This window comes from Zeugodacus cucurbitae, chromosome 4, assembly GCF_028554725.1.
Source record: "Zeugodacus cucurbitae isolate PBARC_wt_2022May chromosome 4, idZeuCucr1.2, whole genome shotgun sequence".
NCBI classification, from domain to species: Eukaryota; Metazoa; Arthropoda; class Insecta; order Diptera; family Tephritidae; genus Zeugodacus; species Zeugodacus cucurbitae.
Genome location: NC_071669.1, coordinates 28628041 through 28655944, shown reverse-complemented (window position 1 = coordinate 28655944; position 27904 = coordinate 28628041). Strand labels below are relative to the sequence as shown.

Here is a 27904-nt window from a genome sequence, read left to right as displayed (position 1 = left end):
GTGAAATAAAATTGGATAGAAAGCAATTATCGCGGTTGTTAGCCGCACAAATAGTACAAAATCACTAATTATTAAAAAAAATGGATATAAATACGTTATTATTATTACTTCCATTTTATAAAAAATTAGCATAGGCATGTTTTTGTTTACATTTAATTGAAAAACATCTGTCAGTATTGCATATTTTCAATCACAAAATTTTGAGGATTAAATGGGAGTAAATAAACGGAGTTAACTCTCGAATTAACCCCGATTAAAGCAGTTATTCCGAGTTAACGCCGCAGTCTGCCTGTTATCTTCCGTCGATGTGTGGAAATAGGCCATAAGAAATTCCTAACGTTATATCGTTTATCAATACCATTGGTATTTTTTATCGACTTTTATAGTTGGTGTTGTTTACAATTCACTAAGCTTATCATAAATATTGTATTTAGAGGATAATAAAAATATTTATCTAAAATGGAAAATGAGACAGATTGTATTGCCAGTGGTCCAATAGGTTCGGCAGCACCGAGGGATTCTATTAGTAGCGCTGGTTCTTCGTTATCTGTTAGTAGTGCGTCAATGTCTACTAAAACGGCACTGAATGAATGTTCCCTGGCTTGGATAAGTTATCTCAATGCTTTGAATAGCTTATGCAGCGCTGGAAGTAAACTAGGAAGTACAATGACGGTAAAGCAAAATCTGATATTAGAACCATATAAATAATAATTAATTATTGCTTATTAGAGAGTCTACTCTTGTCTAAATTATTCAGAGAGTTATTGAAGATGTGCGTATTTTTTATTTGAAATTATATTGTAGACATTGAAAGACATCCATATTTTACTATTATTGCTCGATTGCGATTACTTTGGCGGTCGGAGTTTGACAACGAATTTCGGTATAAATGGTGTGTCGGGTGAAAGACGAGGCTCTCCAGAGAAGGAATATATATAAATATTGTTGATCGGACTAATAGTTTTTCAAAGAGTTGTATTTAAAAGTCCAATATTTTCTTTAAGTAACTAATAGTATTTCAAACCCTGTGATCCCAGCATAAGGGATCTCAATTTGGAGTTTCGACAACTGGTAAATAACTATAAGCAGACGAAATGGGTAGAGCACTTGAAGTCCTGTAATCTTTCCACTGGTGTGAGCAAGCTCTGGTCAACCGTCAAACCCCTGTCAAACCCGAGGAGACATGACGACTGGGTTGAAATTAAATTCGGTAGCCATTCCTCCTTGGACCCGGAGAGGTGCGCGAGCTATTTTAGCCGACAATTCATAATGCACCCCCCGTTGACAAGGCTAAAAGGCGTGTCACCAGACGGCTGCGCAAAATGCGAAACAACGGCGCGTCACTTGTTTTCACCAGTGGGGAGGTTCAGGAGGCCATCAGGAAGACCAAGTCCTCCAAAGCCATCGGCCCTGACGGAATCAATTCTTTAATGTTAAAACACTTAGGTTCAACAGGAGTAGAATTTCTCGCCAAGGTACTTAATCTGTCGCTAACCACTCTTAAAATACCCGATATGTGGAAAATCGGAAGAGTGGTTCCACTACTGAAACCTGGGAAACCCGCCAACCTAAGGGAGTCCTATCGCCCGATAACTCTCCTTTCCCCAGTAGTGAGGACACTTGAGGCCTTACTGCTCCCGACACTCACATACCACCTGAACCTAGCTAAACATCAACATGGTTTCCGAAAAGTGCACAGTACCACCACAGCACTTAGCGTCATAAACGCCCAGATAGTTCATGGTCTAAGTCAAACACCACCCTCTAAGAGAACCGTTTTCTCCAGGGCTGAAGAGACGGGTTATGAACAACCTGAGCGGTCGACAATCATCGGTATTATTTCAAGGTAAAACATCGAAACTTAGGAAAATTAAAGGGGTTCCACAGGGCGGTGTCCTCTTCTCGTTACTGTTTAATTTCTATATTTCCAAACTTCCTCAACCACCAGAGGGAAATTCTGTTACCTCCTACGCAGATGATTGTACGATAATGACGTCAGGCACTGGCATCGATGACATGTGTTCGAAAGTGAACAGCTACCCCCCGAACTTTCTCGCTTTTTCTCTGCGAGGAGCCTGGCACTCGCACCCACTAAATACACGGTGACCCTTTTTACCAATTGGACGAAGGAGTACAGACTAAGTATTAATATACACGTCGATGGCACACCAATACCGACTGTACAGCTTTCCCAAGATTTTGGGAATCACATTTGACAGTCTGCACTTCTTCACTCCACACACGACTGCGATAGTCACGAAAGTACAGAGCCGCAACAAAATCCTCAAGTCGCTAGCCCTTGGGAAAGGACAAAGAAACGTTGCTGGCCACTTATAAGGCTATCGGCCGGCCGGTCGTAAATTACGCAGCACCGGTATGGTCGCCTGGATGCAGTGACACGCAGCAGAAGAAGCTACAGACGTACCAGAACACCGCTTTCCGAACAGCAACAGGATGTCTCTTGATGTCACCAATGACACACCTTCACAGTGAGACCATTATGCTGCCAATTAAGGCGCATAATGAACGGCTTACCAAGCAGTTTCTACTTGGGTGTTTTCGTAGAAATCACCCATGTAGTCTCTTGCTGGAAGCAGAACCGCCCCCTAGGTGCATCAAAAGATCATTCCTACAACACGTCGACGAACTCAATCCATATACCGACCAGACTGCGGACGCAAACAGGTTTTGACAAGCTCTAAACGTCATTCACAGTGGAGCTATCAACACCTTCATTGACTCCCTTCCAGTGAATGGCGTCTTTGGAACCAAACCACCACCTATAGCAGACGAAGAGCTCGAGCTGCCACGTGAAACCAGAGTGACCCTTGCGCAACTTCGATCTGGATATTGTAGCTGGTTAAACTCCCGCATGCAACGAGTCCCCGCATGATTCTAACCACCTCATTGCATGCCCAACAAACCCTACTCATCTAACACCCCTTTCCCTAAAACCCTATATATTTTTTTAATCCGGAGGACTTCCTCTTTCCAACGGTGTCTTCAAATCGCGGCGCCAAAGAAATCGGGATTGTGCTATTGAACCAAATAATGGTGTGATATTGAGCCATAACTAAGGCGCCTGCTACGCGTTCAGTATTTATCGTGATATTTCCTGTATCGCGATATTTATTGAACTTTTAGCATGCAATATTGATGGATCACGATCCATATCACAAAATATTTAAATATTTTGAAATCCAGATAGCGGATCGTGGATCCCGAGATAAATATTGAATGTGTAGCATATTTTGGAATTTACAAGTCCGAATTGGTGAAATATAATAGTGCCAAAATTAACTTTATTCTAATAAATGAACATGAATTATACTGTTTACAATAGAATCTTTGCCAGAGCTATGCAACTCATCTGTCAAAGGGTTTTTGATACCGTCCAAATATTGGATACATATAATGACGTCGAAAAGCTGCAATCGCAACAGACAGCCACGAAATACTCTACTCGACTTGCACTCCTGCTCTCTGAGAGCACTCATCAGCATCTCGGTATAAGGGAACTGTGGAACGGCATCTCAAACTCACTGCGTACCGCTGCAGCCGAAACAATTGGGTTTCGGCAACGACAAAAAACAAGCTGGTACGATGAGGAGTGCCGTCTCGCAGCGGAGAGAAAACAGACTGCCTACCTCGCAACGTTGCAAACGACCACAACACGTGCGGGATGGGATAGATACCGAGAGCTGAAGAGGGAAGCGAGACGCATCTGCAGACAAAAAAAGAAAGAGGCCGAAATGAAAATGGCCGAAAAAATGAAGTGACTTAACAAAGGTTTCAAGACCGGAGCATCCTCATGTAGAGAGCAAGGTGGTAATATGTTAACCGATGTCCAGGGCATACTGGGATTATGGAGGGAACACTTCTCCGACCTGCTGAATGGCAGTGAGAGTACAACACCAGGAGATGGCGAACCCGATCCCCCAATCGATGACGATGGAACAGATGTTCCATTACCCGACCATGAAGATATTCGAATAGCAATTACCCGCTTGAAGAACAACAAAGCAGCGGGGGCCGATAGATTACCGGCAGAACTATTCAAATACGGCGGCGAAGAGCTGATAAGGTGCATGCATCAGCTTCTTTGCAGAATATGGTCGGAAGAAAGCATGCCTGACGATTGGAATCTCAGTGTGCTCTGCCCAATCCATAAAAAGGGAGATCCCACAATCTGCGTCAATTACCGTGGGATCAGCCTCCTAAATATCGCATACAAGGTTCTATCGAGCGTACTGTGTGAAAGACTAAAGCCCACCGTCAACAAACTGATTGGACCTTATCAGTGTGGCTTTAGACCTGGAAAATCGACAACTGACCAGATACTCACCATGCGCCAAATTTTGGAAAAGACCCGTGAAAAGAGGATCGACACACACTACCTTTTTGTCGATTTTAAAGCTGCTTTCGACAGCACGAAAAGGAGTTGCCTTTACGCCGCGATGTCTGAATTTGGTATCCCCGCAAAACTAATACGGCTGTGTAAATTGACGTTGAGCAACACCAAAAGCTCCGTCATGATTGGGAAGGACCTCTCCGAGCCGTTCGATACCAAATGAGGTTTCAGACAAGGTGACTCACTATCGTGCGACTTCTTTAACCTGATGCTGGAAAAAATTATAAGGGCTGCAGAGCTAAACCGAGAAGGTACAATCTTCTACAAGAATGTACAGCTCCTGGCGTACGCCGATGATATCGATATCATCGGAAGCAACAACCGCGCCGTTTGTTCTGCTTTTTCCCGCTTGGATAAGGAGGCGAAGCGAATGGGTCTGGAGGTGAATGAGGACAAGACGAAATATCTCCTGTCATCAAACAAACAGTCGGCGCATTCGCGTCTTGGCTCCCACGTCACTGTTGACAGTCATAACTTCGAGGTCGTACATAATTTCGTATTCCTGGGAACCAGCATCAACAACACAAACAATGTCAGCCTCGAAATCCAGCGCAGAATAACTCTTGCCAACAGGTGCTACTTTGGACTGAGTAGGCAATTGAACAGTAAAGTCCTCTCTCGACGAACCAAAATCAAGCTCTACAAGTCGCTTATCATTCCCGTCCTGCTTTACGGTGCAGAAGCTTGGATGATGTCAACATCAGATGAGACGACACTAGGAGTTTTCGAGAGGAAAATTTTGCGTAAGATTTATGGTCCTCAGAACATTGGCAACGGCGAATACCGCAGACGATGGAACGATGAGCTGTACGAGTTATACGACGACATTGACATAGTTCAGCGAATAAAAAGACAGCGGCTACGCTGGCTAGGTCATGTTGTCCGAATGGACGAAAACACTCCAGCCCTGAAAGTGTTCGATGCACTACCCGCCGGAGGAAGCCGTGGAAGGGGAAGGCCTCCACTCCGTTGGAGGGACCAGGTGGAGAGCGACCTGGTTACACTTGGGATCTCCAACTGGCGCCGAACTGCGAAGGAGAGAGAGAGGTGGCGCACTATCGTCGATTCGGCTATAACCGGCTAAACGGTTGCAACGCCAATCACATACATAATGAATTGCTGTGGGAGCAAAAGCAATAGCTAAACATGATTTTCTTAGGTTTTCTATATTAATGTCTTTTTTTATATATTTGCCCTCGAATTTCGACAATAAACTTCTTGAAAAGTATTATTATTAATTTCAGGATGCAGTTACTGTAAAGTAAAAAAAATCAGCCATGTTTTTTTGCACTTTCATTTTTTCTAATAACGGCACAAATTGTGGATTTAGCACCATTATATTTCTAATCAACGTCAAACTGGATCCGTTTTGTAAGTTACCGAGCATTTAAGCACAAAAAAGAGTAATTTACTATTAGGGGATTCCTCAAATTCAGGGGGCTTACTCCATAAGGCGTTGCGCAAGTGAAAATACTCGCAAACGCAAAAAAGATACTCTGCAAATGCGACAATCGAACCGTAAATTTCGTTCGACGCATTTGTTTTTCCCCTTCGCAATGAAGGTAGTCTGTATCGTAAATTTCGTTCAACGCATTTGTTTTTCCCCTTCGCAATGAAGGTACTCTGTATTGCGTTCACGAGTTTCAAACTCACGCGTTTTAAAAAATTTTCGTTCGATATCAAACTGGCAAACGCAATGAACAAAAAATGTAATATAGTTTTTGTAGTTTTAGTTTTGTAGTTTTATTCACTAAAATAATGACTTTAAGAAGAAATATTCCAAAAATGGAAACATAAGGTGGAAAACTTAAAATACAAATAGACCATTGGAGGTAAAAAGTAAATGTTGTGAAGTATATATTGCCCGCTGTGACCAATAGAAGTGTTGCATTTAAATTATCCTTTTATATGGGGTTTCAGTGACATTGAAGTCTAATAGTTCTTTTTATGTACTTACTGTAAAAACGTTTTTTTATTATATTAGTGGCTTAAAAGAATTACGCATATGTATGTATTTATAAATAAAGACATACATACATATTAGCAAAAAGACATTAAGCCATATATCATTAATATGAATTTCAATGCTATTATTTACTTTATTAAATTAATAACCTTCAATATTTATGAACTACTAGCGTCCCCGGTGTCTGCTTCGCACGGCAAAACAAAATAAGAAAAGAAACACACTTGTTTTTAATAAAGTTGGTTTTGTTCCCTATTATTCAACTTTGAATTCAAGTTTCTTACAATCTTAGACTATGTATCACTTAAACTATCTTAGAGCTCTTTCGTAGACAACATTTTTGGTTTTGCCATAAGTTGTTGTGTAGATAAAGAGAACTGAAGGCTTGCCAACACGTGAGCACGAAACATTTAACTGGCCGTGTGAAAAGCAAGGATATTCTAAATCAATTCCACACAATTCCAACGATTGCCTTGCGCTTTATTTATTGTGATAGCAAATGCAAGACGTATTGGAAACTATAGTCTTTTGAATTCAAAAGGTAAATCTGATGGAATCATTGGAATTCGTGGAATCAATACATCTTCACCTTTAAAATTGTTGTTGTTGGGTTAAAATGTCTGCATTCATTTGTCCAACGTCTTATTTTTAGCGGCCAGCATAGCTCTTTCAGCTAACCAATTATAATTGCGATATTTGGAAAACCACTTGACACCCATTCTTCTTTTGTCGGTGCAATATTACAAAACTTATCTGGTAAAGTGATTAAGCCAGTTTCACGATCAACAGCAAGTTGACCATTGCCTATTGCCAACAGTTGCCTTGAAAATGTGTCGGCCGATGGATCATTTTTAATATGTACTCGCACATTTGTAGTCAAATTGAGTATTGGTACATGTCTCCATAAATAAGATAAGACTTCAAACATGCTTTTAATTCATCTGCTGGTGTTGAACGGGGAATCACAGGCAATGTCTGACGAAAATCACCAGCCATTGTACATTCATCCCATATGGGGCATTCTCTGGAAAAAAAGCCACTTGAAAAAAAAAGTTCTTTATTTTCTTTGGCAATTATATGTCTCATAGTACATGTAAAACCTAAAATAAAACATACGGTTTTAGGTCTGTGTAACACGGGTTGCCATATTATAAGGGGCCAAAGTCCATCTTAGCATTTAATCCTTTTTTGTTTTTTTTTATTTTTTAATATTTTTTTTTAATTTTTTTGTATTTTTCAAATTTTTAATTTTTTTTTTGTTTTTGTTTTTTATTTAAAATTATCACGTACTTGAATCTAATCTACGTAATAATTTAAAAAAAAAGCAAAAACAAAAAAAAAAATTAAAAATTTGAAAAATACAAAAAATTAAAAAAAATATTAAAAAATAAAAAAAACAAAAAGGGATTAAATGTCTGCTACGTCCACGTCGTTAATCCTGGGTTACGCTAAATTCTGATAATAATAGTGCATAAATCAATGATTTTTCATCATGTTCTGAGTTGGTTTTTTATTTGTAGCTCATACAAATATTGCTGTCCCAAACTTCCCTTTGGGGGGTAAAAAGGTGATGAAATAAGGAACATTTTAAGATATTTTCGACAATCGAAGGGGGCATAAGTTGTTAAAAATTGCAAAAAAATTTTTTTTTCATTTTTTGCTATGAAATATTAATTTTAAAAATTTTTACGATATACAGTTTCAAAGTTTGAGAAATTCTGTACAAAAAAGTCACATGGTGTTTTAAAATCTGTTCATTAGTTTTAAAGTTATGGCGGTTCGAACATTTTTTTACAAACAACTTTGGCCCCTTATAATATGGCAACCCCGTGTTACACAGACCTAAAACCATATGTTTTATTTTAGGTTTTACATGTACTATAAGATATATAATTGCCAAAGAAAATAAAGAACTTTTTTTTTTCAAGTGGCTTTTTTTCCAGAGAATGCCCCATATTCCAAAAACACATTCCTCCAGTTTCGTTTCGTTATGACTCCATTATGGTATCATATGCGTGTCTCTGTTCTGGATTCAATTTATGCAAATTCAAGTTTATAAATGTGGTCAACTCATTCAAATCATATTGTTTTTCACGATTTATTTCTTGATTGAATACATCATGCATTGGTCGATTTGGAGCTCGCAAACCCAATTGTGTCAATGCTTTATTTGCAATTACCAAACAAATATCTTCAATGATAATCAATGCCTCATTAAACATTTCAAGTATAATCATTAAGTCATTATTTCTTGCAATTCGCCGCATTCGATGCAAAATGTCTTCGGTCATAAAGTCCTTAAAATTTTCCCATAATTGCAATGGATCAGATGGAAAACATGTTGCAATAATAATAGCAAATAATGTTCGTATTTGATGAAGAGAACCTGTTGCTGATGCATCCCTAAGTGTCGCATCCCAGTGATTATCATCTTCCATTAAATGCAATCCCTGACATGCTTGACGAAAAGTGTGACACTGTAGGCCGTTAACTCTTTTCAAACTGAAAAAAGATGTAGGCCCACGAACATGAATCAATAATAGACACAAATAAAAACATTCAGCATGACTGAGATGCACTGTGTAGAGACGTCCAAAGGCATCACTTTCAAAAATGTCAGCATAACCCTGAACTGGTCTTCCTTGCTTATGTCTGTTCCATTACTTTCCAGTTGCATTCCAAGTGTAATATGTTGGTACTTGTGAATAAAGCAATGATTTAGCAAATTGATCATTTTGACACAATTCGAAAAACGATAATAATGTAGTTGATCGTGGTCCTTCTGCGATTTGCTGTGCAGTATCAACTGTGAAACATTCACGTTGTCCATTTTCCAAATGTACTGACAAATGAATAACTGCCGGATTTCGATCATGAATTGGGAACGATAATATTCTTCAAACTGCCTCATTGCTACTGATATACCTTCCCATAATATCTTGATTATTGACTCGTAGATTGATTGATTTGCCATTATCATCTGTTGAGCGTCGGCGATACAATGGGTAACCATCATTTCCATTAATTGTCTCGGAAATCAAATCTCTGGGATACCGCTTCGTGCATTTCCCATCTTTCATACATGACGAATTAACATTGTCAACATTTCCATCATTATTGATTGCATCGCGGAGATGTATATACTCTTCTGATCGCAACTTCCGTTGATTGAATCGAATAAAGTTCAAACGCTCTGTTTCTATCTTTGCATACATGTCTACGACATATTGAGTCTCCGACATTTCAAAATATGATTTTCCTGATTTTGTCGTATCATAATTCTATGTGCATAATAGTTCATAGCGCTGACATTTTAATTGACTTCACGTTCTGAAAAGAAAAAGCAAATGGAAATTTAAATCATTTCATACTAATTCTTGTTAAACAAAATTGGAAGAGTATATTAAACACAACAAACACTCACGTGGCTTTGCGGGATCTACCATTTTTAAATTAATAGAGTATCCATCTTCACCCCGGCAAAACTAAATTAGGTACTGTAGGGCATCGTAAGATCGATGTGTTTCACAAACACGTTGTAATTGATTATTTCTTCTACGCAATACAATGTCACGTGATTAAACTCATCGCCGACAATCACCACAGCAACTTCATTATTTATAGGTGCATTAAATCTTCGTTCGTGTTCTCCGATTGGTCTTCTATCAGCACGAATCACGACTTTATGATCATCAGACGGCATCTGATCAAGTGCTGTCCGAAAAGTATTCATCAAATCATTATATTCATGAAACAATTCTTGCAATTCACTTATTATTATTCTTCTGGCACTTGTGAATATTGAACAATGGGCATCTACTTCATTTTCATTATTGCCAACGAAGTAGATTTGCAAGAACTGCTGGTTTGCATCTGGAAAAGGCAATAATGAACCAATCCTATGATAAATGATTGAAATTAATGTTGCCAATGGTTCCGGTGGGTATTGTAAAATTTCAGTGCATTACTATGCTGGCATACTTTCTTCATTCCACAAATCACCACAAACTTATGCAAACTGTAATCAATTGCGAGATTATATCTAAATCCAGCACCATTTAAAGCAACATTAACGTAGATTTGTGCGGCACGCCTTTGAACATTTTGATTAATGCTTGTCGGCGTACGATCTGAACGCGATCTTGCAACACGTTCTCTTGTATTTGCAATCTCTTGTCCTTGCGATTGATTTTCCCTTTCGTTTGATCTATTTTGCGTTCTACGCAACTAAACTAAAGATAATAAAAAAAATCCAGTAATAAATTGATGAAATCCAGCGTCACCAATGACGTCCAAAGAGAAAAGAGAAATGTTAACAAATTGCTATTTGCATCACTCCGTGCAATGCTCTCCAATACACAAACGACCAAAATGTATTCAATACTAATGAATGCTGTATGCGGTACAAAAATGCCTGCGGCAAAAATACACTCACTTCACATACGCACCGCACACACACATGCGTTATCGGATTTCAACCAAACTTCATATAAACCATATATGGGCCACTGCCTACGTAGTTTATAAGTTTGGTGTGTAAAAGAAATACAATTAATATGCAATAGCAAGTACACAACAGGCTCAGTAGCTTCTTCACTCATAGTTCTTTGAGTAGATGTTAGCTCACAATGCATGTCTATGAGTGTGAGTGGACACCGCCACCGCTTTTGAAGCAAGTTTACTCTCAGTAAGGAAATTAGGCACTCATGCAGTTCTCTGGTGCACACATACGATATATTGGTCCACCGGTTATATCATACTCTTTTGCACCGTTCTTCGTATCGTATTTCAGCACTCTATCTGTAAAATAGCTAATCACTAGTTTCCGCAGATATGCTGGCACGTTCTTTTCTTCGAGAGCTTGCATGGTGCAGTCCCAGTTAGCGGAATTGAAAGCATTTCTGATGTCCAAGGCGGCCACCAGGCAGTACTTCTTCGTTCCATCCTTCCATCTAGTTCCTGCGATTGCTTTCTTGGCCGTATTAACAACCACATTAATCGCGTCCAGGATTGATCGTCCTTTCCGGCATCCGTACTGGTTTTCTGCCAGGAGTGGGTCGACTACGGTATCTATTCGTTGATGGATTATGCACCATCTTACATCTTACCCGCTGTATCTAGTATGCAGAGTGGTCGGTAAGATGACAGTTCTTCTGGTGGTTTCTTCCCTTTGGGTAACAGTACCAATCGTTGCTGTTTCCACTTACGAGGAAAAATCCCCTCCTTGAGGCATTATTTCATTCACTTTCCAACCAACGGTGTTAGATTGCTTAATAGATCTCTCATGGTACTGGTCTGTTGATATTTCCCAGAGTATCGCATGATGCTCGCTGGCAGTATAAATGTCCAACACCTTCCAGTTTTTGATGTTTTTAGCAAGGCTATTACTGACAAAAGTCAGGTCTACAATCGGGCTTTTGTCACATTTGGTGTAGGTCGGTGTATCGCCACTGTTGAGCAAAACTACATCTAGTGTAGCAAAGGACTCTAGTAGTGCTTTCTCTCGTGCGTTGGTATGCTTGCTGCCCCAATCTACTGCCCAGTAGTTGAAGTCTCCTGCTATCGCTACTGGATGATACTGCTTAGCGTCCTCAGTCAGCCGATCCAGGAAGTCAGTAAATTCGACAATAGAGAGGCTAGGTGGTGAGTAGCAACTGTAGAAGCTGATGCCATTTACTGATGCTGCTACAGAGCCGGCATTGCTATTGTCAACTACTCTCTGGAAAGGGAGCTTGCCAGAGGACCATATGACAGTTTTGGTAGTACTGTCAGTTTCCCATGGCTGACCGATGAGGTGTTTATACCGTTCTGCTAAAAGAACAAGGTCGAGCTTGAGTTGACGTACTGTCTGCATGAGCAGATCATGCGCAGCCTCGCAATGGTTTACGTTTAGCTGTAGTATTCTCATTTTCAACTGTTCGCTATCTTCTTGAGTGCCTCCTGGTATACATCTATTTGAGCCGGCAAAGTGGGCTACCTTATCTACGCCGGGGTGATCAGCACACAGTGCACATTTGCCAGGCTTATTGGACTCGGTAAGTTTATGACCCTCTTCTCCGCACTTGATGCAGAGTCTGGATCGGTCTTTCTCACTTTTACACTGGACACCACGGTGTCCAAAGTGCCAGCATTTATAGCATCGGACTGGCCTTAGCAATGTTCTAATACGACAGTTTACCCAGCCGATCCTTATCTTGCCGTATTCTCCTACTACTTTCTGTGCTGTTGCTGCTGCCAGCGTGACCGACGCAGTCTGTGTGCCTCTAAAAGCTGTACGGATTTTGATCGCTTCTGCAGTTATGCCACAATCGTTCGAGGCTACCTTTTGTAAGGCTGCTAGGATGTCTCCTGTTGTGGTTGTGTCATCTATGTCACGTATTTCTAGATTTTCTTCAGGTCCTGTACTAAAGACTTTAGCGTCATCCTGCAGTATTTCTGTAATAGTCTTATGCAGTGTTTTGCCTTTTTCCGCACTGCCTTTCGACAGTGTGATGCTTATCTTCCCTGCTGCTGTCTTCCGTATTTTGTCGACTGTGTCACCGACCTGGTCAGCGGGTACTGCCGTCTTGATCCGTTTTAGAATGTCGGAATACTTATCTTTGTCCGTTGGACGGATGATAAGTGCTTTCGGTTGAGGCACTGCAGGTTTTTCTGTAGGATTTTTCTTGCACTCCTGCCTCTTGTTCTTTCTCGACTGCACTGTCTCCCAGCCTTGCATCTTGCTCTGATCGACGAGATTCTGTGGCTCTTCGGCGTTTTTCGTTTCACTATTGAAAAACTAGGTCCCAAGTCCCTCAGTTTCTTGGTAGTACGCGATGCTCGATCCTCAGGAGAGCACACTTTTCTTTTCCCCCTCCTTACCTCGGTTCTCTTGAACAATAGACTCAGCGTCCGCATCTGTCTCAATCTCCATCTCAGTGTTGGTGTCGGTGGTCACATCTTTCATCTGAGGTGATGATGTTCTCTTCACTGGAGACCTCTGACAAGTCTTCTGTCGTTCACCTTGCTCCTGCGCTTCCAACTTCTGGAGATCTTCGAAGACACCTTCGATGCTCGCCAGCTGATTTTTTATCGGCTTATGGACGTTCATTTTCGGGTCCGCAAAATCTCGTAGGTCTTTGATGAGTTTTCCCAGGATATTCAAAGCTTGCTCTTTAGTGAATTCCAGGCCAGATTCCAATGCTGCCTTCAAAGCGTTCCGTCCTTTTCCTGAAATTCGTTCTTCTTTTGAACCTGAGAAGACTCTCATCAGTTTCTCCCTTTCTGCACTTTTCTTGTGCGGTGTTTGCAGGGCAGCTTGCCCGCTTCCTCCACTTTCATCTTTTTCTTTTTTGTTTCTTAGATATTTCTTCATTGCCATTCCCACGAGTACAGGGGAAATATATGTCCACTCCAGCAGAGCCCACATTAGTACTGGAGTAAGGCCACTTAATACACTCAAGGTTGGACCAAGTGCCCTGGGGTTGAACCGTAAAGATCGCCTGTTCCCCGGCGTCATTCAGTCTTCGTGACGGTTCCGCTCCTTGACTTGGTGTAACTTTTTATTGAGGGTTTCTCCCTCGCGACCCGTTCAGTTAAGCCTAGGCCACCGGTGCCAGAGACATGACCTTAGCATTACGGTTGTTGTTCATTTGGCGTTACCCAGGATGCACGTATAGGGTAAATCTACGGACGCGAACAACTCTACACCCCATATATATATATGTGTATGTATTTAAGTATCATTGTAAGAATGCCTTTTTTTCGGTTACACCCGAACTTTGGCTTTCCTTACGTGTTTGACTTTTCTGTTTTTGAATTTGTTTACATTCTCATTTTTTTCTGGCAGTACTGTAAATATTTTGAAAATATTTCAACGAAAAAACATTTCAACATTTTCTACAATTCGTAAGTTTTCCAGAGTACCGATTTCGCTTCGCAACGCAATTCGTTTCCGTAACGCATTTCTATTCGTAACGCCTTACCTCTCGACTTTATTTCTGTGGTAACCGGATCTATGTTAAGTGTGACTCCTTCCGCCACGTCGATCCCCGTATAAGATATCTAAATTTTGAGATTCGACGTATGGTTAATCAATATAAGCCGACGAAATGTGTGGAGTATCTTAAGCCTTTCAATTCTTTCACTGTTGCAGGTAAGCTTTGGACGACTGTCAAATCACTCACCAACCCGAAAAGGCATTGGCTTTGGCTCGGTGGGAGAAAACTACCTCACCAAGGTCCTCAATCTGTCAATGACCACTCTTAACATACCCGACACGTAGAAAAGAGTGGTCCCACTACTGAAACCAGAAAAGCCAGCCAACCTAGGGGAGTCTTATCGTCCGATAATTCTCATTTTCGAAATAGTGAAGACAGTTGAGGCCTTGCCCCTCCCGACTTTCACCCATCAACTGAGCCTAGCACAGCACCAACATTGATACCGTAAAGTGCACTTAACGTCATAAAGTCCCATAACTCACGGCTTAAGTCAAAAACCTTCCTGTAAGAGGAATTTTTATTTTGAATTATGCCCTGGTCGTTAAGTTCGATTTATGGAAGACATTTTGTGTAAAATTTGAAATCATTGCATTTTCGAGTTAAGGAAATTCGAGTTATGGACGTTAAACTGTAAATAATATTCGGTACTTCCAAAGGGTATATCTCTTGGAATTGTATGCGGATTGATTTGAAATTTTTGGATATGTTGAACCATTTCATAAGAGAATTTTTTTCTCCTAATTTTGAAATCCACTCAACCCATTATGTCTTGCTTCCATTCAGCGAATTAAAAAATCGCTTAAACGCGTAAACAAAGTATTTCAACCTAATTTCCCAAGGAACAATTTTAAGTTGCCAATTTTGGCCAATACCACTACAAAGACAAGAAAATATTATCTAAAAATGTTAATTGTTAAGTTGCTTAATATTACTATAGAAATGTGAAACACATTGCATAAATAGAAATATTAAGAAATCAGAAAAGCATTAGAGCACAGTCAGTAGTTGAGTTCATAGGGATAAACTTAGCTAAGCAACTGAGATTTTGATAAAGTAATTTGGAAACATGTATTTAATATATTTTTAATACGCTTTTATTAGCTTCACTTGTATGTATATTTGCATGTTTGTAACTTCTTCCACTGCAAGAAGGCGATCAACTCAGCAAAAAGATGCTCTTAAAAGTATGCAACATATGTATATAAATAAATATCCATAACGAAAGTATACTTTTATAGAAAAGCTGTGCATACTTATATAGCGGGGAATTTAAAATGCAAAGACGCACTTAACAAAAATGTGTGATAACATAAATGTAAAAATAAAAACACACCAAGAGAAATAATATGAAATTATGCAAAACCATTGGCTTTTAGGGAATAAATTTTTTTTTGTAATTGCAATGCTAGGCTTATAATAGGAAGAACTTTTGGTGGTCATTAAACACTTCCGAAAAGCAACTTCAAAAGAAAACTCGTTTTAATATGCTTTTCCACCTGTATCTTTAAATGGTTGTACTTTTTTTTAGTGGTACTTAAAATATTTGAATATAAAAGTATGTAACGCCTACCTATAAGTTATTTGAATAACATATGTTCATATGTTCCAAAACATCTCTATAAAAGCCAATTAGTAACAGGAAGGTTCTGCGTAAAAATTGAATACTGCCTAATTATCGATTTTGAGATTTCCCCTTTTTGAAGAACTGTTTACAGAGTAACATAAAACTAAAAAGTTAAAAATAAATATAGTTTAAAAAAACTAAAAAACACGCTTTTAAACCACATCAAACTAAAAATTAAAAAAAAAAATCTTAATACATGTATGCTGACAAAATAATTAACGAAGCATATTTGTATTTTTGGTTAAAAAGCATGGGTGCTTTGCATTATATTTTTCTCATATTGAGCAACTCACGATTTTTAACCCAAAATACAAATATGTTTCGTTAATTATTTTTGTCAGCATGTATTAAGAATAATTTTTAATTTTTTAGTTTGATGTGGTTTAAAAGCGTGTTTTTTAGTTGTTTTTTTTTTCAAACTACAGAGGTAGTCAACATTATTTACACATCGGACGTTTTTTACAAGTTTCACACAAAAAGCTTTTGCTTGTTGTTGTTGTCGCAGGGTAATGTTCATGTTATGTTGTTGTAAACCTTGAGCTATTCCCGAGCGAATGAAGTCGGTTTGGCAAGAATAGCTAGAAATATAGCTGAGATATAAGCAAATGAACTGAAGACTCTCAGTAGTCAAAAGTATTTACACACATTTTTTTTGCGTCAAAAGTATTTACACACCACTTGAAATGGATTATCCTGTTGGTTTTTAATAATAATTTTTTTTAATTTTAATGTTTAGTCTAAGTTACTATTCTAAGGCGATAAATTTATAATTGGTTACATTACCGTTGGCATCAATAACAACCTGCTTTATGGTTCGAATTGATTTAACCCAATTTGCTAAGTTAACAGTTAATTTAGACCAAATGTCGGTAATTTCGGCGTTTTCGTTTTATATCACTTGTCCTCTGATTTTTAACGAAAGACCAAACATTTTGACAAAAGTTTTGATCAATTTGGAAAAGGTCGACTAACCACTACCATGGCATGGTCAAGTGAATTCTGATATATCCGGATGATTTAGGGTCCCTAAATTAGTACCAAATCTTCAAAACTTAAGTAAGGAAAACTTCCCCAAAAAATCACAATGTCACATCCGACTCTATTTAGCGTCTAAACTGTATTATTCTTCTTCTCACGTGGTAAATGCATAAAGCGTTTACTAAAGAAACTGGAACCCTGGAACTAAAATTCAGCATTAACTGCCCACGACAGGCTTTATGTTGCATTTTAAGGCATATCGCTTTTTTTGTTTCGGAAATAAAGCTTTTTTGGTTTCGGAAGTGGTCAACTTTATGCACAACGTAGGTATTTATGTTACTATTTTTAAATGTCCTTAACAGTGTAGCATCATTGACTGTTCATTCAATGATGCTGCAATATTAAGAGGACTAATTGTGGGATTTTTTATGACAGTTCCTAATAATCCTAATAATTTTCTACATTATCTTTGAGTTATCACAGGTTTCTGACCAGTTCTCTTTAAATTATCCTTGTAATTGTTCTTGTCCTTCTTTTTAATAACATTATAAACCGTATTTCATCAAATTCTATAACTTTTTACTAACTCCAAAGCCGAAACCCCAGTCTTAATGCAATAGAAGCCAATCACTACTCTTGCTTAAACCAAATGCAAGAATAAATGCTAAATGGCGGTGTGTAAATACTTTTGACGCAAAAAAAATGTGTGTAAATACTTTTGACTACTAAGAGTCATCGGTTAATTTGTCCATTTCTCTGTTATCCCTGTTTAGCCGGTTATAGCTGAATCGACGATAGTGCGCCACCTCTCTCTCTCCTTCGCAGTTCGGCGCCAGTTGGAGATCCCAAGTGTAACCAGGTCGCTCTCCACCTGGTCCCTCCAACGGAGTGGAGGCTTTCCCCCATTCGCTTCGCCTCCTTATCCATGCGTGAAAAAGCAGAACAAACGGCGCGGTTGTTGCTTCCGATGATATCAATATCAGCGGCGTACTCCAGGAGCTGTACACTCTTGTAGAAGATTGTACTTTCTCGGTTTAGCTCTGCAGCCCTTATAATTTTTCCAGCATCAGGTTAAAGAAGTCGCACGATAGTGAGTCACCTTGTCTGAAACCTCATTTGGTATCGAACGGCTCGGAGAGGTCCTTCCCAATCATGACGGAGCTTTTGGTGTTGCTCAACGTCAATTTACACAGCCGTATTAGTTTTGCGGGGATACCAAATTCAGACATCGCGGCGTAAAGGCAACTCCTTTTCGTGCTGTCGAAAGCAGCTTTAAAATCGACAAAAAGGTAGTGTGTGTCGATCCTCTTTTCACGGGTCTTTTCCGAAATTTGGCGCATGGTGAATATCTGGTCAGTTGTCGATTTTCCAGGTCTAAAGCCACACTGATAAGGTCCAATCAGTTTGTTGACGGTGGGCTTTAGTCTTTCACACAGTACGCTCGATAGAACCTTGTATGCGATATTTAGGAGGCTGATCCCACGGTAATTGGCGCAGATTATGGGATCTCCCTTTTTATGGATTGGGCAGAGCACACTGAGATTCCAATCGTCAGGCATGCTTTCTTCCGACCATATTCTGCAAAGAAGCTGATGCATGCACCTTATCAGCTCTTCGCCGCCGTATTTGAATAGTTCTGCCGGTAATCTATCGGCCCCCGCTGCTTTGTTGTTCTTCAAGCGGGTAATTGCTATTCGAATATCTTCATGGTCGAGTAATGGAACATCTATTCCATCGTCATCGATTGGGGGATCGGGTTCGCCATCTCCTGGTGTTGTACTCTCACTGCCATTCAGCAGGTCGGAGAAGTGATCCCTCCATAATCCCAGTATGCCCTGGACATCGGTTACCAGATTACCACCTTGGTCTCTACATGAGGATGCTCCGGTCTTGAAACCTTCGTTAAGTCGCTTCATCTTTTCATAAAATTTTCGAGCATTCCCTCTGTCTGCCAGCTTCTCAAGCTCTTCGTACTCATGCATTTCGGCCTCTTTCTCGGTATCTATCCCATCCCGCACGTGTTGTGGTCGTTTGCAACGTTGCGAGGTAGGCAGTCTGTTTTCTCTCCGCTGCGAGACGGCACTCCTCATCGTACCAGCTTGTTTTTTGTCGTTGCCGATAACCAATTGTTTCGGCTGCAGCGGTACGCAGTGAGTTTGAGATGCCGTTCCCCAGTTCTCTTATACCGAGATGCTGATGAGTGCTCTCAGAGAGCAGGAGTGCAAGTCGAGTAGAGTATTTCGTGGCTGTCTGTTGTGATTGCAGCTTTTCGACGTCGAACCTTCCTTGTGTTTGTTGACGGGCATTCTTTGCTGTACAGAGGCGGGTGCGTATCTTCGCTGCGACCAGATAATGGTCCGAGTCTATATTTGGTCCTCGGAGCGTACGCACGTCTAAAACACAGAAGACATGTCTTCCGTCTATCACAACGTAATCGATTTGGTTCCGCGTGTTTCGATCAGGAGACAGCCAAGTAGCTTGATGTATTTTCTTATGCTGGAATCTGGTACTACCAATCGCCAAGCACGACTTTAACATCGTGGCGGGGGTAGCGCTCATAGGTGCGTTCTAGGCGCTCATAGAAAGCATCTTTGGTCACAAGAAAAAAAAAAAGAAAAATAGAACATAACTTAAAAACATAAAAGGCTTTCTGCTCTTATAAAATTAAAGCATTACTTTAAGTAACTAAACTAGAAAAAAACTATTAAATCATTATTTTGCACAGAAGGCACATAGCTCAACTTTGTGCTCACCACAGGTACTTTTGCCGCATTTTATGCATACTGTCTTCGTCATGCGGTGTTTTTGATATGGGCAGAAGGCGCAAATTTCGTCCATTTGTGTTTATTTTTCCCACGTAAAATGTTTTTTGAAAAAGGTATAATATTTTTGTGAGTCGGTTGAGTAGGATCACTGCCTTCATAACCATCACTATCTACTGCTTCATCTGACGAACTTCCCTGCATCATTTCTTCGGATGGACTTGGTGCGTACTCGCTTTCGGAAGCACTTAAATCCTCTTCTTCATCATCGGAAAGATCCAAAATTCTCTCAATTTCACCGTCAGATATTGTATGTGCAGCCATATTACTCGCTAAAAAAAGTTGCACTAAACCCTATGTTAGTCGTAACAACTACCTTACTTTTACAAACACATACATACCCTTCAGCTAATCCACACAACGTGACTGTGTTCATCGACAGTAGCTTTGCAACTGAATCAACTGTCACAATATTAAATGAGAGGACGATAGATTAAAAGAAAAAAAAAAATTGCGAGAGCAAAATGAAACAATGTTAGTCGAAACGACTAACATTGGTGAGCCAGGGTTATATGTCCAGCTATTCTCACCAAACTAACTTCTTCCGCCAACAACAATGGCATCAACAACAACAACATCAAGAAGAAGCTTTTTGTGTGAAACTTGTAAAAAAACGTTCGATGTGTAAATAATTTTGTCTACCTCTGTATATTTATTTGTAATATATTTTGTATTTTTTAAAGCAAGAGATTTTCGATATATTTCTCGCAACAAAGTTGCTATTATACTCTCATAGTTTTGTTCACATAACGGGTGTTTGTAAGTCATAAAACTAAACAAGTTTGAAATGGGGTTATATACATATATCAAAATGATCAGGAGACGAGACGAGTTAAAATCTGGATGTCTGCCTGTCCGTCTGTCCGTCCATGCAACAGATAACTTGAGTAAAAATTATGATATCTTGAGGATACTTGGTACAGGGTTGCTATTGAAAATGGAAATCGGACCACTGCCAAGCCCACAAAATGGCTAAAATCGAAAACACGTTAGGTATCATAACAAAGCCATAAATAAAGTTGTAAAAGTAAAATTTGGTATAAAGGATCGCACTAGGAAGCCGCATATTTTGATGTAATTTTTTTGTTGAAGTGGGCGTGTCCCCGTCCCAAAATAGGTTTTTTGAATATATCTCTCAAACCTATAAAGTAAGATAAACCAGTCGTTTTTCTTACGTATCCCATCACTCACAATGAAAATAGTTAAAATCGGATAATAATCACACCAACGTCCCATACAAAGGTTATGTTGAAAACATCAGAAACACTAAATTTTACAGAAGAAATGGCAGAAGGAAGCTGCACTCAGACTTTTTAAAGAATGGAAAGTCGGTGTATAATGTTTTCTTTACACACTGATAACACGGATAACAAATGGGCGAAATCGCTTCACAACCACGTCTACTTCCATATAACTCAATTTTGAATTCCATCTGATTCGTTCACTTTATAATATGTATATACATTAGGAACCAATGAAGATAACATAATAAAACTTTACACATATACTGTATTTGAGCTGCGGCATATCTTGTGGAAAGATTGTCGAAATCGGACTATACCTTTTCAATACCCCGGATATCGAACAAGAATCAATACCAAAGGCTATTTTTTTACCGCAAATATCTCTCAGAAAGGGCTTTATTCTAATATATGCGTCAAATTGTGTCTTATCTTAATAAAATTATATCAATAAAATATTCGGTTGCACCCGAATATAGCCTTTCTTTACTTGTTTCTATTTATAACGTTGTAGGTACTGGAGCAGTGCGGGTTATTTGGAGAAAAAGCGCCTAAGGGATATGCTGAAAAAAACTTTTTTCATAATCACCCATCCTCTTACTTAACACATTATTGGAATGATTTAGCCAGGTGAGTTAAACAGGCTTTATTAATAAATGTACATTTTAAAAAATATACAGGGGAAAACATTAGTAGTCCAAACAGTATACGAAAAACCCCAAAAGCAGCTTCTTGTGGTGCAGAATAACTTAATGCTAATCTAAAAAATTTCAAAATTCCACTATGACTCAAATATCGTGGACATCGGTGCCGATGATTAATTAATTTTATAACAAAAATATCGGTATTTCTTTTAACAAAATCGGGTAATGGCCTGGAACCATTAACCTAATATAATGAACGAACGAATTACATAATACTTGAGATAAAATCATACGAATTCCCTTTTCGGCACAAAATTCAAAACATATGAATTTCAGAACATGCCTGTATAGAAACAAAGTAGTAAAATTCGAAGAATGGTACGCTTTGAGCGTTTCAGACGGTAAAATCCTAGTTCCAGTGAAATACAGTTTCCACTGGCTTTGTTTGACTTGTGTCAAAACACTTTCTTGACACATTAAATATTGAATGTTTTTGCATTTATGTGTTTAAAATATACTATTTTTGTTGAATTTTACCTATTTATTTTTGCATATTCTTTAAATCAAAGTGTATTCAAGAAAGTGAACTAAGTATTTGACATACCATACCATACAGTTGGGGATTTCAAGCTTCGTCAGGTCCACATCCACTTGATCCTTCCACCTGAGTTTCGGTGGTGTACATTTTTCGTGCTGGAGTATTTTCTTCTATTCGGGCGATATGTCCAACTGCATGCACCGCTCTATTTCTATATCGCCGAAGTGCTCATAAAGCTCGTCATTCCAGTGAAACCGGTACTACTTACGCCTACGCGAAGCGGGCCATAAATCCTTCGGAGGACTATTCTCTCGAAAGCTCTATGATGAGCGACTTATAGAGCGTTACTTTGATTTTGCGAGGGAGGGCTCTGCTTTTCAATTGCCTACTGAGCCCGTAACCAGTTGGCAAGAGTGATCCTCCGATTGATTTCGTGGATGACGTCGATGTTTGAGTTTAAGCTGGAACCTAAATAAACGAAGTCTTTTACTACCTGGAAGTTGTAATTGTCAACAGTGACGTGGTCTCCTAACCACTGAGACCCATTGCATGATGACAGGAAGTACTTTGATAGAGGCGATTCCTTTTTGTGCTATCGAACCCAGCTTTGAAATCAACAAAAAGATGGTGCGTGTCGATCTGGTTTTCATGGGTCTTTTCCAGGAGCTGGCGTATGGTGAATAACTGGTCAATAGTTGGTTCACCAGGTCGGAAGCCACACTGATACGGACCTATCAGTTTGTTGACGCCAACTGGAAACACCAAGTGAAGCCAGGTCACTTTCCACTTGGTCTCTCCAGTGGAGTGGAGTTCGAGCTCTTCCGCGGCTTCCTCCAGTGGGTACTGCATCGAACACTTTCACAGCTGGAGTGTTTTCATCCATACAACATGATCTAGCCAGTGAAGCCGCTATCTTTTTATTCGCTGAACTATGTCAATATCGTCTTATAAATCGTACAGTTCATCGTTCCTTCCTCTGCGGTATCCGTTGCCAATGTTCAGGGGACTACAAATCTTGTGCAAAACCTTTCCCTCGAAAACTCCAAGAGTCGTCTCATCGGATGTTGTCATCGTCCACGCTTCTGAATTTTGTCCTAAATTTTGTAGTAGATGGACGCACATCAAAAACACTGGAGACATATCGTCCATCTATCACAACATGATCGATCTGGTTGCGAGTGATTCGATCCGGGGACAGCCAAGTAGCTTAATGGATTTTCTTATGCTGGAATCTAGTACTACAGACGACCATATTTCGGGCCCCGGCAAAGTCGATCAGCCTCAGACCGTTTGGTGATGTTTCGTCATGGAGGCTGAATTTTCCGACTGTTGTGCCAAAGACACCTTCTTTACCCACCCTAGCGTTGAAATCGCCAAACACGATTTTGACACCGTGGCGGGGGCAGCGCTCATAGGTACGTTCTAGGCGCTCATAGAAGGTATCTTTGATCACTTCGTCCTTCTCTTCCGTCGGGGCGTGGGCGCAAATCATCGCCTCGCTTTGATGCGGATTGTGGCTAGACGTTCATCCACCGGAGTGAATGCCAGGACTCGACGACGGAGTCTCTCTCCCACCACGAATCCCACACCGAATTTGCGCTCCTTTATATGGCCGCTGTAGTAGATGTCACAAGGACCCACCTTCTTCCGTCCTTGCCCCGTCCATCGCATTTCTTGGATTGCGGTGATGTCAGCCTTTACTCTTACGAGGACATCAACCAGCTGGGCAGAGGCACCTTCCCAATTAAGGGTCCGGACATTCCAGTTGCATGCCCTTATTTCGTAGTCCTTTAAACGTTTGCAGTGGTCGTCATCAAAATTGGGTCTCTCATCCGAGGCTGTTTTTTCTTTTTCATTGGGGGGTGGTTTTATGTGGTGGGTCCAAACCCTACGCACAACCGCATAAGCGGGATTCGCCTTCATACTTTAGCTCGCCTCCAAACAGATGTCTGTTGGCTACCCAGAGGATACTTGGTCTAAGACCGGAAGTTGTGAGCTGCTTGAGCCACATGCAAAAGAATCATTCCTGGCCACTCCCAAGAGAATGGCAGTCAGAATCTTTCCTCCCTTACGTGAACTTCTACATATGACTCCATCCTATCCCCTAAATTTAATTTGTGTGTTAAGAAACCACCCAAATATTCCAGTCCATTTTCATAAAATGAATCCAAACTGATAGTACTTAAATTTTGATTACTAATATTTTCAAACAAGTTACTTTTATTTACAAATTATTCTTCGTGTATGTATCTTTCAACTTCTAAAAAGTATTCCGGCTCCGGATCTAGGGTGAGCCATTTTTTATCGTCCTCTTGTACGTTCAATGTAGACCTTACACTTTCGGTGTTCCGTGCTACAAAAAATGCAGTTCGAATAAATACACTATAAAGGATAATTTAAATACACCTAGCAAACATATATTTTCGAAGTCGATATTTAAAATGTAGCGGTGTTGGATGATCATACTCCCCCCAACCCTTTTTATAGCGCCAAAAAAATTGTCTTGGTTTAGGCACTGCGTTAAAATACACCATCCCATACGCCATCCTAAAGTTGGCATTTAGGTACTCATGTAATAGTATAAGAGACGTATTGGAATTAAGTACTCTCTTTTTCCAGCATTCGTTTTGTTGCAAAGGTGCTTTTCCATAAGGTATAGTACAGGGAGTTTGGTTAGAACGAATTAATATTCTAATGAATTACAAAATCTGCGAATTCCATCACATTATTTATTTCATGTCCAACTATGTAGCATCTTCTTATAGCATTAGCACACGTTTTCGAAAATAGTTGTGAAGCAAGCTTTACTTTTTGACGGCTTGCGCCTTTTACTTCCAAATGCTATTCGCTTAATTTATATGTACCCTGCAAGACCAGTAAAGAAGGCTTGTATTATTTTTTTGGTCTCTCTTGTTCTAGCAGCAGGAAAAAAGTTACCATTTCTCCTCTTTTACGGCATGTCGGTGTGATTATCTTGCAAGCTCTCTCGCATTGATTTTGTTGCAAATTCTGCATATGTCTTTCTGCTCTAATTTTTCCATTGTTTTGGAAAGGCATATGTCACTCTGTGGTTAGCAGAACCACCTGTAGTAGTTTTTTATTTAATCAGCCATCTATCTGTGGAGACTGTTCGATTTATCATTTTCAGGGTAACCCTTTAATCACAGGTATTGGTCATTTGTTGGGTCACCGTTTCATTACTTAAAGTTGGTTCATTGGTCTCCATTGGTCTTCATTCTATAGGTCACCTACTTTTCCGTTTAAAATTTTAAAATTGAAATTGTTTTATTTTTATTTATTCAATTGTATGATGTATTTACATTTATAAATTAGTATGGTATTTTACATTTTTAATAATTATATATAAATTTTTAAATTAGCATTTCAGTAGAAAGTAAACTTTCATTTTTGCAAACGTTTTTGCGGCTATCATTTGACAAAATTTACATATTTTACATATTAAGTTAGTATTAATTATTAAATTTTTATAATTTACAATTTCTCTAAAGTTTTAAGAATTGTTTTTTGTGTTGTTATACAATACAAATTAAATTTCACTACTATTACGATTGTTACAAATATTCGTATATTCATTTGTATATAGCTGCTCATTTAACAATATTTTACATTTATATTAATAAATTGAGTGCTATTGCGTACGTTCAAAATTTATAAGTTAACTATCACAATGTTACGATAAATTGTAAGTTCAGCCTAATAATGTCTCCATAATCAAATCAGAAGCAAGATGAACAACTTCAGCGCCTCAATGTTGTTTTTAGAGCTCTGTTAATTATCCATTGTGTAGATCCAAGGGCATCAAAGGAGACACTGTGTTTAGCACGTCGAAAATAAGTGTTGAAAGGGCTACTCCAAAAGTCCGATGTAATTTGTAGTACATCATCCGATGCCTAAAAAATATTTAAAGTTGGTTAGAAATAATTAAAATATCTATATTCGTAGAACAAACCTTGTTATTTGCCTGTTGCGTTGTGCGATTTTACTTTTATTGTGATTTTGAACATGTATTACTTGTTGTTGCTGCTACACTTGTTACACCATTTGGCGACTATCCACAAATATTATAAGCATGGGAAGCAAGAATGATAGAAGACAAGATTACGACAGGCGTTTACAGTTAGCTTTTTTGGGTTTTGAGTTCCTGTTGAGTGACAACTTTCACGACCCCGAACACGCGAGCAAAACAAAATTGCACGGTGGTACAAAACAATAAAACCAAAACAAAGAGCTGAAGTCAATGCTTAATTATTATTTAAAATTCTAAGTGAAAAATGTATTAACTTGAAAAAGAAGTCCGCAATGGCGGAATTAAACAACAATAGTAGAAAAAAGTCGTCTATAAAGAATTTTTTTCACTTTTCCAACCAACAAAAAAGTTGGCAAAATGGCGAACTTTTTGTAACAAAACATATAATTTTAATTATAAATATGCATTATTATATCGGATCATTTTATAAATGAAGATTTTAAGAATTACGTTCATTATGATATGTTATCTGCACATTATTCAATTTGGTTCACTATGTTTCACATTCCCGTTTTCCATTTGGCAATTCTTCTGTTGCCTATTCCCATTCGTGGTTCGTGAACGTTTCAGTGTGTAATAATCTTGTCTTCTATCATTCTTGCATGGGAAGTATTAATACCAACTCTGTTAAATAATAAGAATATCAAAATTGTTGTTTCGTCTTAGTTTTGCAATTAAATTCGTTTTAATAAAATTTTATGTTGTATTTCTAGGTGCATGATTTTTGTTACTTCCTGACACAAAGGACTACGAGTGCTTCTTCCATCGAGCGATAGCCATTGTATGTCTTGAAGAACTGCTAGTAGGATTCCTCGCACCCATAGCTACCTTCTTAAATGGGGGTTTATGGGTGGTATTCAGCTAAGCTTTAGTCTTTCCTCTGAAGTTTGCAAATATCTGAAAAGGATAATAAAAAGATAAATGTATATTCTAACAAAAGATTTTATGTTTAATATATACATATATAAGTTTGGTATTATGCCTAAAGTGGCATAATCCTTGTTCTGCTTCTCTTTGTAGTTTTGCATGTACGCTCCAGATGTGCGTTGCAGCTCGCTTTACTTTTCTGCAGTTATATTCCTTTAAAATAAGCTGCAGCATCCAGTCAACCATAGTACCGCTCTGTAATTAGAAAATTTACTATAAATATAAAATAATATCAGTAACAAATTATTAATACGCACTTACATCACTCACTTCAAATATTATAAATATATTTTGATCGGTTCATTGTAGTAAGTGCATCTCTCTCTTATACATACAAAAATTAGGGTTAATGAATGTTGCAACTCTAACTATCGAGATTGCCATTTAACTACAAAAAGATACTATTGCGTATGTTTTGGCAAAAGCTGAAAAAAAAAAATTAAATGGCAAACTTAGTTACTTTGTTGAATACACTTTGCTTTAAACATTCCATATAACTATACTAGTGGCTGGGACACGCATTGCTGTGGATAAGGTATATGTATGTTAAATTCTATTCTGATTAACTATTTGATAAAGTGAAATTAATTTTATCACTTAAATTATAGCTTTGTTATATCCCTTTTTGTTTAATTACTATTATTTAGTTGATGCAGAGGTCCGATTTTGGCCAAACCCAAACTTCTCATAGTATCAATGTTTAAGTGTGAGCTAAGATATATTATG

At 38.8% G+C, this 27904-nt stretch overlaps 1 protein-coding gene and 1 long non-coding RNA gene across 8 annotated transcripts in view; one reads left to right on the top strand and one right to left on the bottom strand.

The window, feature by feature from the left end:
* Positions 1-230: 230 nt before the first annotated feature.
* Positions 231-27904, top strand: part of LOC105218998 (uncharacterized) — a 65995-nt gene continuing 38321 nt past the window's right edge. For 3 of the 7 annotated variants that reach the window (XR_008471147.1, XR_008471148.1, XM_054230408.1), the window contains exons 1-2: positions 231-672; positions 21536-21651. Coding sequence is in view for 5 of the 7 variants with exons in the window: in XM_054230408.1 (XP_054086383.1) it covers positions 460-672; positions 21536-21651 (329 nt within the window). In the remaining 2 variants the exon portion in view is untranslated. Of the gene's footprint in view, positions 673-804; positions 893-21535; positions 21652-27904 lie in introns of all 7 variants that reach the window. The other 4 variants (XM_054230410.1, XM_054230409.1, XM_011194912.3 and 1 more) reach the window with 4 other exon arrangements.
* On the bottom strand, positions 25742-27566 carry LOC128921841 (uncharacterized). Its single transcript, XR_008471149.1, has 4 exons — positions 27440-27566; positions 27212-27373; positions 26174-27148; positions 25742-26114 (listed from the first exon to the last, which is right to left on the bottom strand). It is a non-coding gene; the product is annotated as an uncharacterized LOC128921841 (long non-coding RNA).